The sequence below is a fragment of the Anastrepha obliqua genome, chromosome 3, assembly GCF_027943255.1.
Source record: "Anastrepha obliqua isolate idAnaObli1 chromosome 3, idAnaObli1_1.0, whole genome shotgun sequence".
NCBI lineage: Eukaryota > Metazoa > Arthropoda > Insecta > Diptera > Tephritidae > Anastrepha > Anastrepha obliqua.
The window spans coordinates 80,271,859-80,291,306 of NC_072894.1; the positions used below are offsets into that span (position 1 = coordinate 80,271,859).

General features: G+C 40.0%; 2 protein-coding genes across 2 annotated transcripts; one reads left to right on the top strand and one right to left on the bottom strand.

The window, feature by feature from the left end:
* Nucleotides 1-2,660: 2,660 nt before the first annotated feature.
* Nucleotides 2,661-3,625, top strand: LOC129241317 (uncharacterized). Its single transcript, XM_054877575.1, has one exon. It carries the CDS (start codon nt 2,723-2,725, stop codon nt 3,458-3,460), a length of 738 nt encoding a protein of 245 aa, XP_054733550.1. The 5' UTR covers nt 2,661-2,722; the 3' UTR covers nt 3,461-3,625.
* A 2,980-nt stretch (nt 3,626-6,605) lies between these two features.
* LOC129240728 (muscle M-line assembly protein unc-89) lies at nt 6,606-16,021 on the bottom strand. The gene is made up of 3 exons (XM_054876699.1): nt 15,514-16,021; nt 9,814-12,369; nt 6,606-9,743 (listed from the first exon to the last, which is right to left on the bottom strand). Exons 1-3 carry the CDS (start codon nt 15,590-15,592, stop codon nt 7,429-7,431), a joined length of 4,950 nt encoding a protein of 1,649 aa, XP_054732674.1. The 5' UTR covers nt 15,593-16,021; the 3' UTR covers nt 6,606-7,428.
* Nucleotides 16,022-19,448: the final 3,427 nt, after the last annotated feature.

The following is a 19,448-nucleotide window of genomic DNA, read 5'->3' on the forward strand; positions in this document are numbered from 1 at the left end:
TGTCCAATTGCCGTCCTCTTTCTTGAGGTAACTAGGGTTGTTGGGGCTCATTGGTACGACTTTCCTGAGTCTGCTGGTCTCAGAAGTGCTTTCTATCTTTTGGCAGAAATCTCTCTCGGAGTTAATTTGGTATGTCGTGCCAGAGAGATTGCTGGCTACTATGTTTTCAAACATTCCCCAGTTTGTGCGTCTGCGGTTCACGATCGGTTTGCACAGGTTAGTTGCTAATAATACAATACTGTACGTTAAGTACCTGTGGTCTGAGAAGGAGTTGTCTTTAGACACTGTCCAGTCTTTTATAATTTGTGCCCCCCGTTCGTTGACACACGTAATGTCCAGAACTTCCCTCCTAGTAGCTGTTACAGAGGTAGGAGTGTCGCATATATTGCTAATATGAAGATTGATGGAAAACTGTAAAATATCAGATATTTTCTTCTTGATGGTACCCATCTTTGAAGCACGCTCAAAAACAACACTTTAGTACAATAGAATTCAAATACTTTTTAGTACAAAACCTTATCTTTCTAACGCAATCCAGTGTAACCTCATCGTACATACTTATATAAAGGGTGGTTAAATGGGTGGCCGATGTTGAATGTGAACCACACCAAAACGTCAAGTTTTTTTCTGCATTTAATTTGAAATTTTTTAATTTCAGACTAACTCAATTTTAAGTGGCGGCCGCCGTAGCTGAATGGATTGGTGCGTGATTACCATTCGGAATTCACAGAGAGAACATTGGTTCAAATCTCGGTGAAACAGCAAATTAAGAAAAACACTTTTCTAATAGCGGTCGCCCCTCGGCAGGCAATGGCAAACCTCCGAGTGTATTTCTGCCATGAAAAAAGCTCCTCATAAAAATATTTGCCGTTCGGAGTCGGCTTGAAACTGTAGGTCCCTCCATTTGTGGAACAACATCAAGACGCACACCACAAATAGGAGGAGGAGCTCGGCCAAACACCCAAAAAGGGTGTAAGCGCCAATTATATATGTATATAACTCAATTTGAACTATGGAAAGGTACACAATCGAGTAAGCGTTAAAGTTATTCAGGCTTAATATGAAAACGGACGTTCAAATCAAAATGCATATCGAAGAAAATCATCTTCAGTGATGAGACACATTTTCACCTCAGTGGATTTGTCAATAAGAAGAATTTCCGGATTTGGGCGAATGATAATACAAGAGTGAATGCCAAAAAACCAATGCACCCAAAAAGAGTGACTGTTTGGTGCGGTTTATGGGCCGGCGGCATCATTGGGCCGTATTTTTTCCAAAATGAGGCCGGTCAGACAGTTACTGTGAATAGTGTTCGCTATCGTGAGATGATAATGAACTTTTTATGGCCCGAATTGGAAGATATGGATGTGGACGATATGTGGTTTCAACAGGACGGTGCCACTTGTCACACAGCTAACGAAACAATGGCTCTTTTGCGCGAAAAATTTGATGGCCGAATAATCTCACGTCGCGGTGATGTCAATTGGCAGCCAAGATCATGTGATTTGACACCGTCGGACTTATTTCTTTGGGGTTATTTGAATGAAAAGGTGTCGATAAGCCAACAACAATTCAAGAGCTAAAGGATGAGATAATTCGGCACATTAACGGCATAGAAGTTGAATTATGCCTCAGCGTCATCGAAAATTTGGACCATCGGATGGAGGTGTGCCGCCGAGGCCGGGGCGGCTCTTTGGCCGATATTTTGTTCCATACGTAATTGAGCTATACCAATATTATCCTAATAAAGAGAAATGACAATAATTTCCTAAAAAAATGCATTTTATTCAAAATCAACACCGGCCTTTGAAACTTAACCACCCCTTATAACAGACACAGATTACTAAAGCTATGGACCCTTTATATGTATATACATATATAATATGTATAAGTCTTTTATACCCTTTATTGGGTGTCTGACCGAGCCCCTCCTCCTGTTTGTAATGGGGATCACAAATGGAGGAAACACAGTTTTAAGCCACCTCCGAACGGCGAAGGCAGAAATACATTCGAAGGTTTGCCATTGCTTGCCGAGGGGCAACCGCTATCAGTAAAAACTTGTTATATCTTTTGATGTTTTATGTTCGGAGATTCGAATTTCACTACTCTCGAATGATAGTCAGGCACCCATTCATTCGGTTACTACAACCCTTTGCTTCTTAAAAGATATTTTTTTTTAAGGAACTATGAAAACTGATATACAGGCAAACAGCTCTATGCGTTGTAGCGATATTTACTGTATCGAGAATTTACTGCATATAAGCGTATTTCCTTTAATATAGATTTAGTTGGAAAAAATAAAAATGACTAATAATTAAAATAAATAAATAAGATTAAGCAATAATGTAATCTGTGCAATATTCTCCACTAGGGGATATATTACGGCGTTAGTGATGATTCAAATGGGCTTACTCTGCTTATCTGTTTACCGTCAAAGCATGCAAATGTTTACCACCATCACTGTCAAGTTACCATCACATGAAAAGCAGTCAGCAAAACGGCAACTTCATAATGAAATTTTACCGAAACGCGGCAGCTGCTAAGTGTAGTATGCACGTATGAGTGTAGTAAATTCTGATGTTCTTCCATTTCTTGGCGCGTTCTATTATTTCTATATAAAAGATACAGTAGCAATAATGCCATCAAACACAAAACGAAAGTACTTTCGCAAGAAAACAACATATCAACAATACGCGTACTAGTCAATCGGTCACAATCGAGAATGCAGCGCTTCATCATCACACTGGCGCTAGTGTGCGGTAGCTTTTGCTCTAGTTGGGCTCTACCACCTGCCAATGCACCTGCTGTATCCGCACCTGCACAACCGCCCACACTAACGCAGGACATCGAGGAGCTGCATCGCCTAATACCCTCCAAGCCGCTTAACAAGTTGGTCATACGTTATCTACTCAACGATGCAGAATTTCAAGCCGTCATCCGCATTATTAACTCACACGATGCCTTCATGGTACGCATGCGCCTCTACGCTCAGCCGGAAATCATACAATTCCAATCGTGGGTGCGCTCTCAACTATTGTTGTCGGGAGGTGGTTCATTCGAATTCGAGGAGTCCGAGGAAATTTTGAGCCTTTTCAATCCTACACCCTATTGGTCCGTTTATGGATGGCAAGGATTTTTCAACGAATTCCTCGCATACTTCCCACAGGAGATGCTGCGCGCCCAAATCAATGCTAAGGTTATTCAAGGCGGTAGCCTTGCTCAGTTCTGGACCAAATTGAAGGCATTGCAACCAGTCTATGAACGCGTGTTGGCCTTCCCGGAGTCAAAGCGCATAATTGCACAACTCGAACAGAATGGTGTGAATTTCGCACAAGTGGATCAATTTATTCGTTCTTTATTCGATTGGTACAATTTAACTTCGGTCGATGTGAATGCTCAGGGTGTGGGTGCTGTCAACGCACCAATTGCTTCACCGGCCGTCAACAGTATTGCGGCGTAACGTTTGTCAAGCTTTGTGGTTTAGGAAATTTGAAAGACGCGTCACGGATGCGAAAGCAGAATTGCTTTTCTAATATCACGAAAATTATTTATTTATGCTACTTTTTAAAGGTAAAGTGATTTTGAATTTCAACTACTTTAATTCCAATAAAAATTATTGAGTATGCAAGAATTTCTATTGCAAACAATTATTCACTTAGTCATTATTGACTACTACTTAAGGCAGACTATGAAACTAAGTCGAGAAACTGCGTAAACTGCGAGAAACAATTTCTTTACACTACGAGGAGAGGAACTTTTAACTTCAAACCTCTCTAAATGGCTGTTTTCTTTCTCCCTCATCTGGTGCGAAATACTTGAACGTGCAGTCACCTAAGTAAAATTGAAATACGCATCAACGTTTAAAAATAGTCTATGGTACTCTCTATTCTTCCATGAAAAAGTTCTTGAAGAAATGGGTTCTGCGTCTTGAACCCATGACCAGGATGTACAAGTTGGAGATCTAGCTAATCATCCATTGCGCTTCAGTGGTTGGCTGGAGTGGTCGGAATGCGTTACGATCTCTGGATATGATTGCAGGTCTCAAATAAACTTTGAATATAAGACTAAGTGAACCGGAGCTTTTAAACGCTTGGGTATACATATGTATGTAGAAATGGACATAATCTTAAATAATAATAACACTTAAATAATCGTAGAGTTCGTAGTAAATCGGATTACATTTGAGCAACGAGCTTCTTTCATAAGAACTTAAAGAATTTGCTTCTCTGTAGAAAATGGCCACCATAGCCGAATGGAATGGTAGTCGCCACCCTGGGCATGAAACACCAAATGATAGAAAAAGTTGTTTCTAATAGCGGCCGCTCTTCGGCAGGCAATGACAAACCTCCGAGTGTATTTCTGCCATGAAAAAGCTCCTTATAAAAAAAAACAAATATCTGTCCCTCGGATTCGGCTTGAAACTGCAGGTCCCTCCATTTGTGGAAAAACATCAAGACACAATACACAGCTGAAAATTCTTGATTGTTGAAGCTATTAAAGGGTACAACTTGATATGCGTCCTGAAAGAGCTGACAGAAGACTTCTAGCACTGTTTCTAACAAAGGAAGGTGCGTGTGGAGCGTTGTAAGGATAGGGGAGAGATGCATTTTGAAGGCAATATTAGGTATTACTTACTTTATTTGCAATCTGTCATGTTAACATTCAGCAAATGTGCTAAATTTTTACAAGTAGCAGAATATAAAAACAAATATAAAACATATTTCATTGCAGCATTACTTCAATTCAATTTTTGGTTTTCTTAACAATTATGGCAAATATATCTGGTGTGCATATGTACATATAAATTTATGAGCATACTTAATTTCTAGAAGGCAAATCAAGGACGTGAAACCTTTTAAGTCGTTTTGTTTCTTCCCTATCATCTAATAAGCATATTGCAAGAGTATTGCTGTGATCGCTTAGTTTGAAGTTCAAGTATCTATTGGATAGCCTCCGCACTTCTTCCTTGACATAGGGAATTTCAAGGTCACTATGTATATTTTCGTTTGTAATAAACCATGGCGCATTTAGTATCATTCTAAGTGTCTTTGATTGGTATCGCTGTAGAATAAAACCGTATGTCCAGACTGGTTTTAAAATCGCTTTGTATAATCAGATTTTGTTCTCAAGACTTAGTTCAGACTTTGCTCCAAGGAGCCAGTACATTTTTTTGTCTTTATTTTAAGTTGTTGGCGCTTTGCTTTAATGTGGTCCTTCCACGTAAGTCTTCGATCTAGGTGCATTCCAAGATATCTTACTGAGTTCTTCTGGGGAATAGGTGTGGCATTTATGTATACTTGAGGACAGTTTTCTCTTCTGGTAGTGAAAGTCACATGAACAGATTTGTCGGTATTCACTTTAACATTCCATTTTTTCATCCATGTTTCTATTTTTGTCAGCTCGGGCTGAATATGTAATGTAGCACTTGTTGGAGTTTCGCCCAGTGATAATAAAGCTGTGTCATCAGCAAAAGTTGCAATCATAACCTCATCAGTCGTTGGAAAGTCAGAAGTGAATATCGTATAAAGGACAGGTCCCAGCACACTACCTTGAGGCACTCCGGCCTCAATTGAGTGTATTTCGGAACGCTCATCCCTGTGTTTTACATAGAAGCAGCGATCGCTCAAATACGATTTTAGCATTAGATAGAATGGCAAAGAAAAATGTTTTTTTAATTTGTAAAGCAGTCCTGGGTGCCACACCCGATTGAAAGCTTGCTGTATGTCCAAAAATACTCCCGAGCAATATTTTTTGTTTTCTAGTGCATCAGTGATTATACTAACAACTCGGTGGCATTGTTCTATTGTTCCATGTTTATTTCTGAACCCAAACTGGTGTTCAGGTATAATATTGTCTCTTTCAATAACCAGCAGCATTCTTCTCAGAAATATTCTTTCAAATATTTTGGAGAATGTCGCCAGCAAACTAATCGGTCGGTATGATTTAATGTCGTTTTTTGGCTTGTTTGGCTTGGGTATCATTATAATTTCCGCACATTTCCATTAGGTTGGAAAATGATCAAGCCGGAGAATTTGGTTGAATAACATTGTTAAGTATTGAATGCATTTTTCAGAAAGCGATTTAATCGCTTTTGCGTCAGTTCTATCATATCCAGGTGTTTTTGAGTTGTTCAGTTTTATTATCTCTTCTTCAACTTCTAAACGAGATATATGTTTTATTGGTAGGTCCATTTGGCAGGCGATATCTAAGAAACCCATAACTTCTTCATTGTCCAAGTAGCTGTTTAGCGAGAGCGGTTGGAAAGAAAAAAAAAAATGTGTGTGAAATCAAAATGTTTTACAGCGTCAGCCTTGTTGCATTACTTTTGAGAATCAGTTTTCTGCAATTTTTTTGATTTCTGAGTTTGTAGTAATATAAATTCCGTTAAAAGTGGATTGAAGTCAGAATAAATATTTTACAGCGTCAGTCTTGCTACTTAATATCCATACCTCGTTATTGTCATTCCTTTTGAAAATTAGTTTTTTCAGCAAAATTTTGAATGCTGAGTTTCTTGTAAATTATATTATATACCATTAAAAGTGGAAGAACTGTAAGTTTCCTTAGTAATTTTATTGAGTAATTTTATTTTCGATACTATAATAATTGTAACAAAGAAACCTTAGCAAATCGTCGATAAGTAAAGTAACAAGTTTTCACTAGAGAAGTGATTACATTTTTAGGCGAATATAATTTTATGTACGAGTGAGTAGTTCAAAAAAAATTTTTTTATATATAATTTTTCCCTTTTTTATTGTTTTCTACTCCATAACTCCGATATCGAATTGATTTTTTTTTTTAATTTTATAGTATGTGGTATATAAACTTAAATATTAAGTGATAACTTTAAAAAAAATATACATGCAAGTTCTTATATAATTATTTAGTGTGATTTTTAGTGGCACTTTAAGATTGTAAGCGCGTACAAAGTAGATCTATAAGACTCTGCCCGGTCCTTGGCAATATTCCTTAGGTTTCGGCAGACGTGTTGTGACGTACAAACTGGTGGTAAAAAAGAGATATTACATTTCAAAGTTGACCAAAGTATAGCATACAGTAAAGTGCATGAAGAGCTACCCTAAAGGCTTGGCAAGAATTTACATCCAGCGGAGGATTGCCATTTTGGAGAAGATAACCCTTTTATGATTCAAAAAAAGGAAACATACAGATAATGCGCTCATTTTCTTTCTCATTAAACGCCAGCTCTTCACACCACACCTACCTTAACGCCCACAAAAAATTGCTAAGGACCGGGCAAGGAACAGTTTCGGCTGATCTTCTTTTCTGTCAGTCGACGAGCCAATATATTTACTATTAATTGCAATGTATACATTAGGTATTTTGTTATGCTTTTTGTTGTTTCTGTTGTAGTATATCCAGTAATTTTGTGTCTTTGTTCAGCAGCCAATTTTTCTCTAAAAACGTTCGTTATCAGTTCTTTTTCCGTTTCATCCATTTTGGTATACAGTCATTAATGAAATCTCCTAGCTGTCTGTAAATCATCAAAGATAAAATGGGTAACACCAACCATGCATCTTTGAAGAGATACACATAGCAAGCGACCATAAATAGAACCAAATCCGTAGAGTAACTTAGCGCTGAACGCACTTTTTCATGCGTTTCTTCCTCCAGCTGCTCGGCGCTTTTCGACTCTACCTTCTCGTAGTTGGCGGCCATAGAGAGTAATATTTCTGGAGGTGGAGGTAGTACACCAGTGGCCGTTGTTAACGGAGGCAGAGGTCGTCTGCCAAATGGTCCAGGTGATTTGGATTGACCTGTTGAGGTGCGTGTTCGTGAAAGCACTCGCCTTCTTACCGGCGATTGAGCTTCAGTGGGCATATCGATGTCAATATCTTGTTGGGATGCGGTGCTTGATGGTGGACGGTTTAGGGAAGCATCTCTGGAGCGCGATGGCACTCGCTTCTTAATGATTCGCTTTACCTTGACGATACGCGTGCGTCCGCGTGAATCTGGACGCTCATATAATGTTTCACTAATTACCTCGGCGGTTGTGTTATCATCGCTCGCCAGTAGGTCTGATGAAATTGTTTTGGTAATTGGTGTAGCCGTTAGGTTGGTTTTAGTGCTAGTTATGGAAGGTAAAGCGATTTCCTTCCTTGCCGATGACATGCTAAAAGCTTGGGAACTGCTCTCACTGGGCGTCGGTGTATCTGGCTCTGGAGCCTTCGGTGGTTCGGTAAAAGCCATTCCGCTACCGGTTTCGCGCACGTGCACCAATTGGCCACGCTCCGATATCGATAGTCGCGGCTTATTGCTAATGGGTGGCATGAGGCCACCTTCCGGACTCTGTGAACGACGCATACGCATTTCTTCGCCGTTATCTGTGTTGCCACCCGCCTTTTTCAGTTCTTCCTTGTCTAGATAGATCGGCGTATGGTATTTGCGTGTGCTACTAATCTGACTCACAAGGTCGCTATAATGATCTACAACTGCATAAGCTTCCTCGCGCATTGTGCGCTCCGCTTCTTTACGCTTTGCGTCGTCTTCTTCTTTAGCTTTGCGCTTAGCTTCCAATTCTGCTGCGACAACAGTTGGACTTAAAGGAATGGGCTTACCTGTAAAACCGATGAGATTAGCATTTTCTTCAATATTTTTTTCAGTGTTCCCACGAGAGTCGCGCTTGAAGAAAGACATGATGCTCTCTGCGAAACCAGATTTCTCGTGGCTGGTGGCAGTGTTATTGGCCGCTTGGTTTTTGTTGTTGTCGCTTATGCTTTCTATATTTTCCAAACTTTGTTTGTTTACATTATTATTGCTGTTGCTTTTGCTACTAATAATTTGTTCGGTGAGTGGCTGAACGTTCTCATTGGATGGCCGTTTCAAAATAGGTTTCGGCACAAAATCTGGATCGGTGAGCGGCGCTGGTCGTGTGAGTACGATCGCTGCATTTTCAGGCATGGGCGCGCGATATGGCGTAAAAACACCAGCAGACATGTTACGTGGATGGTAGGTTTCCATATGGTCTTTTGGTGGGCTAGCTCTTGGAGGACTTGGTGTTTTTGTGCGAGCTCTAAGCTCCATTTTAAATTTTTCAATTGAATCATCATCTGAACTGGCTGTGCTTTCGGTATAGTCAGATTCAAGTTCAAAGCTCGCTTGCTTCGTAGGTTCTACTTTTGATTGGAACCCGCTGGCACTTTCGCCCTCTAACATGTCATCGTAATCATCAGCATCATCAACATCAAGATCTTCTACGTCATCCCTTTCCTCACGATTTTCGTCCTTGCCAAGTAATAAGCCAGTAGTACGTGAAAGTGGTTTCGAGTAGAATATATTTTCACGTGAACCCCATCGTGCTGCGGCCGATCTTAAATCTTGTACAAAACTTTCTGACTGACGTCTAAGCTCACTTCGTCGTTCGAAAGATAGACGCTCCGCTTCCGTCATCGAACCAAGACGTTTCCGCACAAAGGGTGGTTGTAAGCTTCCGCCAGCAATTGGTATTTCTAATTCTTTTTCAGTTCCTTTATCGTTTTGCCTTTGTCTTTCTTTATCTTTTTCCTGTATACTTTTAAGTTTTCGCGCTTTCTCCGCTTCTTCCAGTTCGACAGCCTCGTAGAAGCGTGCCATTGCTCGTTCATATAAAAGTTCCGTGGAGCTAACTGAACGGCGCAGGGGAAACGTATGCAGATTAGTAAATTCGAGTGAAGCCAGATCGGGTGAAGAGATAGAAATCGGTGGTGGTTGCAGTGCATCTTCTAGATCCAATTCAAAGGAGTCTTGCTCTGCTTTCCAAGATAATAAAAGTAGTATTAAGAACGACATAAAAATATGATATAATGAAATGATACTTACTATTTTTATCCTTAACTTTGCTATTCTTGTCGAAGACGACCAGCATGAACTCATTGCTTGTGTGTACATCATCCTGTTTCTCAGCAAGTGACAGGGGGCTGGTTGGTGGTGAGGGTGAGATGAGAGTCTTTGAAGGTGGTGGTGCACTTATTTCTATAGTTGGATTCGTGAGTGTTGATACAGTTTGCTTATTATGGTTGTAGTGATTTTTGTTTTGAAGGGCAGCATTGTTTCCGTTCGCTTTTTTTACCCATTCAATCCACTCGGCTTGCTTATCTCTTTCCGCTTGCGTGAGTCGATCTGCATGATCAGGACGTCTCGATGGCTCAATACGCTCGGCCTGTTCGGGTTGCCTCTTTCTCTGTTCGCTTCGTTCACTTCTTTCCGCCCTTTCAGCCCGTAAAAATTCATCTTGACCGTTCTTATGTTTAGTTCTATCTGTTCTTTCAATTCTTCCGGCTCCTTCATCTCGTTGTATGATTTCCTTACGATCTTTCTTATTTAGTTGGGGTGATTTTTCTTCCTGTATGCCTAGTGCTCGAGCAGATATAGCTTGCTCATCGCGTCCAGCTCGTTCATCTCGGTGAATGATTTCCTTACGATCTTTCCTACTTAGTTGTGGTGACTTTTCTTCCCGCATGCCCATTGCTCCAGTAGCTATAGCTACTGCTAATGTAGGTGCATTTTTTGCGGGACTAAGACTGTGACCTGAATGACGGCGTACCAGTTGATTAACGCCCAAGTGTGCTGGCTCGGCACTACGTTGTAGAGCGGGGGTTCTATTGATTTCTTCCGGCAGTGTCGGACTTTTGCGCAGCGGACTAAGACTACGTTTGCGCCGTAATGATGAGCGCGATATTTCTGGCGTAGAAGGTTTTTCGGGCGTCAGTTCTGGTTCCGCTGTTGCCAAGGGTGGTGCGACCTTTTGCTTTGATGGTGATGGTGATTTATCCTTGGATGGTAGTAATTGTTGTAGAAAATGTGGCATGACCTTCCTATCCGTCAATGGTGAACGCTGTGGCGACTTTGGAGTTGGCGATGTGGGCGACGGTGTGGCTGATAGTTTTGTATTTAATGTCATTAATTTAGTATTCGGCGAGACTGGCGAAGATGGTTTTGTTGCGTTGGCATTCGACGGGCTACGACGTATGTCCAGCTTTAGCAATTTATCGGAGGTGCCGTAATTCATTTCCCGATGTAGATCTTCAGTGTCGACTAGCTGCGGTTTTGGTTTACGCAGCGCTCCAGGTGATATTTCCGTCGCTGCATCTGCTTGCGATCTGTTCGGGGATAGCGCTTTACGGCGAGGTGGTGCAGATTTGGTTTTTTCTTCTGTTAGTTTGGACTCTGATTTAGGTTTTGTAATACCACGTTTTGGATCGGGTATGAAAAGAACCTCAGACTCTTCACTGGGCTCGCTTACACCATATGGATTTTCAGCTTTTACACGAAATTTATATTCGGAGCCTTCGATTAAGTCGTGTAAAGTTGTGCTGAGGGACCTGGTGGTGGCCGCTTTGAGCCAAACATTCCAACCCACTCGAAAATATTCCACAATATAATAGCCGATTTTACAACCACCATCATCAAGTGGCGATGTCCACGACAATGTCGCCGACTTACCAAACGACATGTTGAGTCGCACTTTTCCCGGTGGATTCGGACGTGCGGTGACCGTAACCAAAAAAGAGGTTACATCTTCACCCAGTTGATTCCACGCGCGCACAGTGTACTCGCCACGGTCATTGCGCTGTATACTGTCGATTTTGAGTAATGAATTGCGGTCGGTGTTCGAAATTTCGAAGCGTTCACTATTAGGCACTATCTCGCCCTCATGCAGCCACGTAACAGCTGGTGATGGTTGCCCAGCGACACCAACCTTCAAACGCAACACTTCCCCTGCCTCGACGATCAATCCATCCTCGTAAGTACGTGGAAGACGAATTTTTGGCGGTGCTTGTACCATTAATTGGGATTTGGTGGCCACATGGCCAGCTCGATTTGTCGCCGTGCACTTGATTTCACCTTCGTCGGTTAGCGCTACTTGGTGAATAATTAAGACACTGACGTCGTTGTCGTTTAAAATTTTCGTTCGTCGACTACTGAATACTTCATAGCCGTCTTTGAACCAATTAATTTCAGGCGGTGGTTGACCCACTACACGCACACGGAATTCAATGCGTTCATCTTCGACGGCCTGTCGATCCTGTAGTTCCTCAATAAAACTCGGTACACAGATGGCGGTGCGCTGAAGTGTGACGGTAAGTGCTTCAGACAATTCACTAGGATCTGAGCGACCAACAACGTTCTCCGCAAATACACGAAATTGGTAACGCCAACCAGGCTCTAACCCGCTTATTGACACCTCGCACTGTGTTACTGGTGTAGGTGTAGCACGTACCCAGTGAGGTGAACCCATACGACGGTGTTCAACAACGTAGCCGGTAATAGGAGAACCACCATCAAGCTTGGGCCGCTCCCAACGCAAGTTCACGACATCGGGTTGTTGTTCAGATAGTGGTATTAACACAGGTCGTCCAGGTGTTGACGGTCGCTCTAAAAAAAGAAGAAGTTAGAGTAAATAAATTTTTCTGTTTGATTTATTATTCACATATTTGTTTTATTATTGGTTTAATATAAGAAAAAGGACAGTATAAATGCTTAGAAAGATTACTCACAATCCGCCTGTGATTTTGTATTTTTTGAAAATTTGCACATTCAATAAAAAAATATATACAAGTACCATTGACTGTGAGCATAAAAGTTCTACTGAACTTCCAGTTGAACTATGGAGCTGAACCACATGAAATCATTTTCGGCTACAGGTCGGGCTCCAGCGGGGATTAAGTTACTAACTTTCATAGAAACGTCATATTTTTGAAAAGCTGGACATCTAGTAAACTTGAGGAGACTGTGGGAAGTACTAGGCAATAACCAGAGTTTAAGGGAAATTCACTGGTATAATGGTAGTTGGCGGCCGCCGTAGCCGAATGAGTTGGTGCGTGACTACCTTTCTGAAGACGTAGATTCGAAACTCCGTGAATCACCCAAATGGAAAAAAAAGTTTTTTTAATAGTGGTCGCCCCTCGGCAGACAATGGCAAACCTCCGAGGGTATTTCTGCCATGGAAAAACCTCATAAAAATATTTGCCGTTCGGAGTCAACTTAAAACTGTAGGTCCCCCCATTTGTGGAACAACATCAAGACGCGTGCCACAAATAGGAAGAGAAGCTGGGCTAACACCCAAAAATGGTGTATACGCTAATTATATATTATATAATATATCTTCTTCTTCTTAATTGGCGCGCTTACGAGATTTTGGCTGAGTTTAACAAAGTCGTTTCTTTCTCCAGCTATCCGGCGCCAATTGGACACACCAAGTGAAGACAAGTCCTTCTCCACCTGATCTTTCCAACGCAGAGGAGGCCTTCCTCTTCCTCTGCTACCACCAGCTGGTACCGCATCGAATACTTTCAGAGCCGAAGCGTTTGTATCCATTCGGACGACATGACCAAGCCAGCGTAACCGCTGGATTTTTATTCGCTGTGCTATGTCTATGTCGTCGTAAAGCTCCTACAGTTCAACGTTCCATCGCCTGCGATATTCGCCGTTGCCAACGTGCAAAGGTCCAAAAATGTTGCGCAGAATCTTTCTCTCAAACACTCCAGGCGTCGCTTCATCGAATGTTGTCATCGTCCATTCGGTCAAAAAAGTACCGGGAATTATTCAATAAAACGTAAAATAATTGTTTAATCATTAAATATATTTTGTTGCCTTCAAAATAGGCTCAATTCGAAGCAATATACATATGCCAACGATTATTTCAGTCACCAGAAGAGATCTTCTTCAGCGAAATCTCCTTAATGGCCTCTATCGACTCAAAGCGGCGTCCGTGGAGTGGAAATTTTAGTTTTGGGATATTCCGGTGAATACGGTGGTTGCTCGATGAAATTTCTCGAGTTTTTGGTTAAAAAAAAGTGTTCACAATATGAGCCTTGTGAAGATCCATGAGTTTTCTTCCCACAAATTGGGCCATTTCCAACGCACATTCTCTCTTAAACGTCGCATAACTTCCAACTAATATTCTTTGTTTACCGTAGAATCAATTGGAACAAATTCCGAGACTCCGAGTGCGCAACACCATGATAATCAAACGATTAAGAAAACGAGTAGCATGACTTTCACTTTTGACCGAATTTGACGTGGTTTATTGAGTTTCGGCTCATGTGGATAGCGCCATTCAGACGCCTGTTGACTGGTTTGCATGTCAAACCCACATACCCACGTCTCATCACCTGTTATGAAGCGCTGGATAAACGTGCGGCCCGAATTCACTTGCTCAAGCATGTTTTCAGCCATCTTTTTCCATTGAATTTTTTTTAAAGAAATTCAACTCTCTTGGAACGAGTTGAGCATCCACGCGTCTCATGCCCCATTGATAGTGTAAAATGTTGTAAATTGATTCGTGAGACACGCTAACGTCACGAGATACCTCCCTCAATTTTAAATGATGGTTTTCCAACACCATTTCCTTGACTTTGTCGACGTTTTGATCCGTTGAAGACGTTGATGGGCGACCAGATCGGGTCAAATCTTCCACGACTTCTCGGCCCTCTGCAAAACCATTCGTAGATCCGTGTTTTTGATAAGGCACACTCGCCATGGGCTTTCTGCAACATTTTCAACGATTCGGCACACGTAATCCCGCTCAAAATACAAAATTTAAGATAAATTCTTTGTTCGATATTTTTATCCATAGCGAAAATCGCAAAGCACAACTGCGGTTGACTGATATAATTAAATGCCAAAAACTAGCTAATTGGCAGATCGTTCTTTACTAATTTGTTTTAATTTTCATATTTAAATAAGTTATATTTTGCTTAACTGATTTGTAATGCCAAAGTAATATAAAAAACCTTTAATTCAAAATGCAAAAAACTGTTCGAAAACCGGCTCCTCTCTAACGCGTTGTGGTAAGCAAAAAAAAAAAACACCATTGACAGTTATTCTATTTTAGTCTTCCGTTTTGTATTTTCCTGTCACTTTGGCATATTATTGTTTGACATTTCAATATTTTTTTTTTTTACATTTTATTCTATTCGTTGCGCTTTCTCGCTGCTGTTCAAAAAATGCGCGTGCAATTTGCTACATTCACGAAACTTTCCTGTTACTTTTGAAATTTGTACGCTCTCTCGTTTTTTAAATAACATACATATTTATCGCTTTTTTTTTGTTCTTTTTTTTATTATTTACATACATATGTACATATGTGTGCATTTTTCAAGTAATTCAATTTTGTTTTTCGTATGCGTTTTTGTGGCACTTTCATATGAGGCAGTGAGCGCCACAAAGCAATAAATCGCGTTCATAAACACCAAAAAACGATGCCAGAACATTTATACATAACAGGCCGACGAAAAGGGGAATTAGCCAAGAAGGCAGGCTGGTAGGCAAGCAACCAACCACTTGAGAATGAAATTTCTAAAAATAACCTCAATTCTAGCGCTCCCACCGTTTGACCCAAGACAAACCGACTGATGTGCACAGAATTCACACTTGTATGTATGTACTTATACATATGTATTACATACATACATATACATATGTATGTAATATGTGCTACTTTATTTTCTTAAGTAATTTTTTTGCTTTTATAGAATTATTACGTTTTTTATGCTTTTACAAATATATTTCACTCACCTGCCGATTTCCAAGTTACAACTTTTTTTGGCCTTCCGCTTTGATTTTGATTTTGCAATTTTCCTGGTTGATTGCCCATTTTTCGCACTATTTTCTAATGCCAATAACGCACGTCGAAAGACTAAATTTCGTTATTTTTTCTGGGTACACTGATTTATTTTCGCGTATGTATGACGAAAATTCACGGAAATGGCCAACACATCAGCACCAAATTTGTGGCAGCACCTACAACTATAATTCCTATACCAACAACAAACCGTAGAGATAGTCAATTGAGCCACATCGATTATTTTTTTAATTAATCAAACCTAGAATTCGACACTTATTCGGATTTACTACTCGTACACGCTACACCTTGGTTACACTATAGTTTTTAACTATTTTTTTAGTTAAAGAATTTTATGCAAAACAATATTATGTGCTGGACTTACAGCACAGTCCATTTTCAACGTTAAATAATCCCGTCGAGCGGACACCGCGCACATAATTTGCAGTAGTACCTGCTGTCTGGGATAAGCTTCGGAAATGAAATGTATGAAAATTTTCAAATACGAAGGCGAATTTTTAAAGTTATTTTTTCCATCCTCTTTTGTTCAACACGATCTTTGCACGAAAATTCACAAGATCGCCTACAACAGACCGCTCATGGGGGGAAAATTCGTCGTGTAGCAGTCGTTCGCTTTCTCAGTTGATCTAGTCATATGCAGCTTGGTCTCTCAGCTGCTTAGCAAACACTCATTTCTCATTTCTCATTTCTAATGTTAATCCATTTCATCTGTTCGGCCACAAAGTTATTTTCAGCTGAATGGGTGCACATTGGGGTGATTCGTGGGTGCGGTATGATGTATGTATGAAGGATTGGCGATAGAAAATCCAATAAAAATGCGTGTGAAGAAAGGAATGCGAATAAATGACGAGCAAAACAGAGAATCTGTAAAGAAATCGGCAAGATTTTTTTTTTTTGGATACGAAAATGCTTGATTTGTTTTGAAAATCTGAGAGCGCTAACATACACGAGAGTAAATCTAATATGTCTTGCTGATTCTACTTATATTTTTCGAGTATACCTATACGGTGAGTGTATGAAATTTTGAATGAATTTATAGTAGGAAAATCTGAGGAAAAAAATATATATGTACATATGTACATACATTTACAAATAAACAATATCTGCACATCGCGCTAGTTATCTATGAAGTAAATACCACTTATATTTATGCTGCGAACTACCGTTCTTACGTTGCTACTCTTCCTCCGGCAATACCGAGAAGATTTTGAAAACAAGAAGGTATTATGTAGGTACATTATAAATACATAGACTACATATATGAAAAGACTAAATGGTATTAAAAGACTCGGTATAAACTGACGTTTTCAACAAAAAAAATTTTCTATAAACAATTTTCCAATATTTAGAGCATTTCGAAAAATATTCGCCTTGAGTCCAATATCTTTGAATTAATATATCCATTTTTCAAAGGTTTTCCAAAAGAGCCTAATATTATCAAATTGTAGTTCCCCGAAAGCCAATCGACATATATCAACCCGGCTGATGATACCAGCTGGCGATCGAGCTTCTCGCACCTAAGGCTAATGGGTAAGTTAAGTAGGTGTGCCAAGGGTTGTCTTTTATATTTTGTGCTCAATAATAGAAACTCATTGAAATAGTAATAAAAATAGCTTTTTTGTTTTTCAAAATATTCTCCTTGGAAGCCAATACATTTCTACATTCGCTTAAGTCAATTTGCAAAGCAAAAAGTCAACAGCTTCTTCAGGCGATGAAAAACGTTGACGCGCATTTTATTTTTTCATGTTCGGGATCAAAAGGAAATCATTAGGTGCTAAAGCAGGGCTTTAAAGCGATTATCGGTTAATTCGATTTGATTTGTGTGCTCAAAAACTCCCTCGTATTGTGTTGGTGAAGGATGATTTATCTTCGGAGGTAAATTTTTCTTAATTCTCTGAAAACTTCTGGCAAATAAGATTGTGTGCCGTTCCCTAGTGATGCAGTTGCGATATGACCAGATTTTTAGAACCAGACGTTCATTTGCTTTGAGGTGCTTCTTCCGCGAACAACTTTTGTTGGATTAAGCTCGTCTTGATTGCTGTTTTGTTTCTCGCTCATATATATAGAACTAAGAGTTCATGTAATATTGAATGTTTGTTGATCACACTAATGTCTAAAGACGCCTCTATTTTGCGATATATCACATGACGATCTTGTGTTAGGGGCCGTTCAAGTATTACGTAAGCAGATTTATTACAATTATTTACCCCCCCATCCCCCTTGTCAGCAAAAGTAAGCAAAGCTTTTACCCCCTCCCCCCATGCTTACGTAAACATTTTTCAATTAAAAATGTATTTTTTTATATTATAATTATAATGTTATAATTATAATTTTAAAAATAAGAAAATAGATTTAGAATAGAGATTAGATTTTACTGATGCAGTATTCAACATAGAGTAAGGGACAAAAATATTATAATCTTACGAACATAACAAGCTTATTTAAAATTTTTGGTACACATATTAAATTCAAATTGACAGTCTTCAGTCCATGAAACCCGAATCCATGATTCTAAGTTTTCGATGACATTGGATTGCTTCGATTGCTGCTCCGTGTTGTGAGTCTGCTCACTTTCATCCGATTTTGGAATGTCTACGTCGTTCTCATCGAGCCATTCAACATCATGGTGCTCTAAATTTTGAATAATGCACATCAGTTCATTAGCACGACGAGCAGCGACTCTTACAGGTCTAACATTCCTATCAGTGTGCGTGTTTACTTTTTTATGGATCTTCTCGATGTGACGATTTAGTGACTTGATGGAAGCATGATAAAGACCACACGTTTTGCATGTTCGACTTCATAGCCTCAATTTTACCATAACAAAAATAATCGTAGGACATTTGCAGGAAATCTTCGAGTGAAGCACTTAAGCGTAGAGCTAAATTGACTGGAAGATCAAGAAATTGCTCTCCTTCATCCAAAACCAAGTCATCAACTGTTTGTTTTACTTTTATAGGTGGGGGAAGAAACCTGTTACCTAGTAATTTGAATAGGCCACTTCTTGGACGACAGCATTCTGTATTTCTACATTTCACAATTTGAAGCAAGTATTGGCTTTCACGCAGATGTTCTGAATACCATTTAATGTCTGGAAAATCAGGAACATCTTGTTGACCTGCCCCAACATATTTTGCAGTAATTTCCATTGAACTCCATACTTCAGCAAATACATTTCCTGCAAATTCGAAATTAGATCTTTCTAAATGTTCATCAATTGTAACCCCACGTTCATCCAAATGAGACCCAAAATGGTCATGAGGCAATATTAAACCAGCCAGTTCCCGACTAAGAGGAGCCATTCTGCGCTCTACTCTGTTGTACGCACTTCTTCCAGGAGCATTGGTAGCTAAAAACAATGCATCGAGATCATATCGCTTAAAGTGTTGTATAGCAAACCCTATGACTTTTTCATAACGCAGATTTTCATCTGGCCCTCCATCAACCGTCATGACTACCACTGGTTTTACTAGTCCATGGTCAGTTTTAGCTAATGGTCGAAACTCTTCAAGTTCGAGAAGCGTCTCAAAATCCTGAGCATGAGTATTAGCAGTAGATGAACTATGCTTTTTACTTCGAATAGCGATGTATGTTTGTCCAGAATATCCAACGGCTTCCGGTTGTCCTAGCATACTGGAAGTGATTTTGATAACAGCATAAACAGATGGTATTAATTTATGACGCTCAGCGATTACCTAATCGTGGTCAGATAATTTGATTCTATATTCCATGTGCATTAGAAGAGGTGCTTGCTTATTTGCCGCAGTTACGCCAATAGGGACTCGAGCTTTATCATCTTGGGTGTCTAGGGTGTCTGTCTGTTCCGGAAAAAAAAATCATTTCATCGCGCCTAGGGCCTGCAATCCCG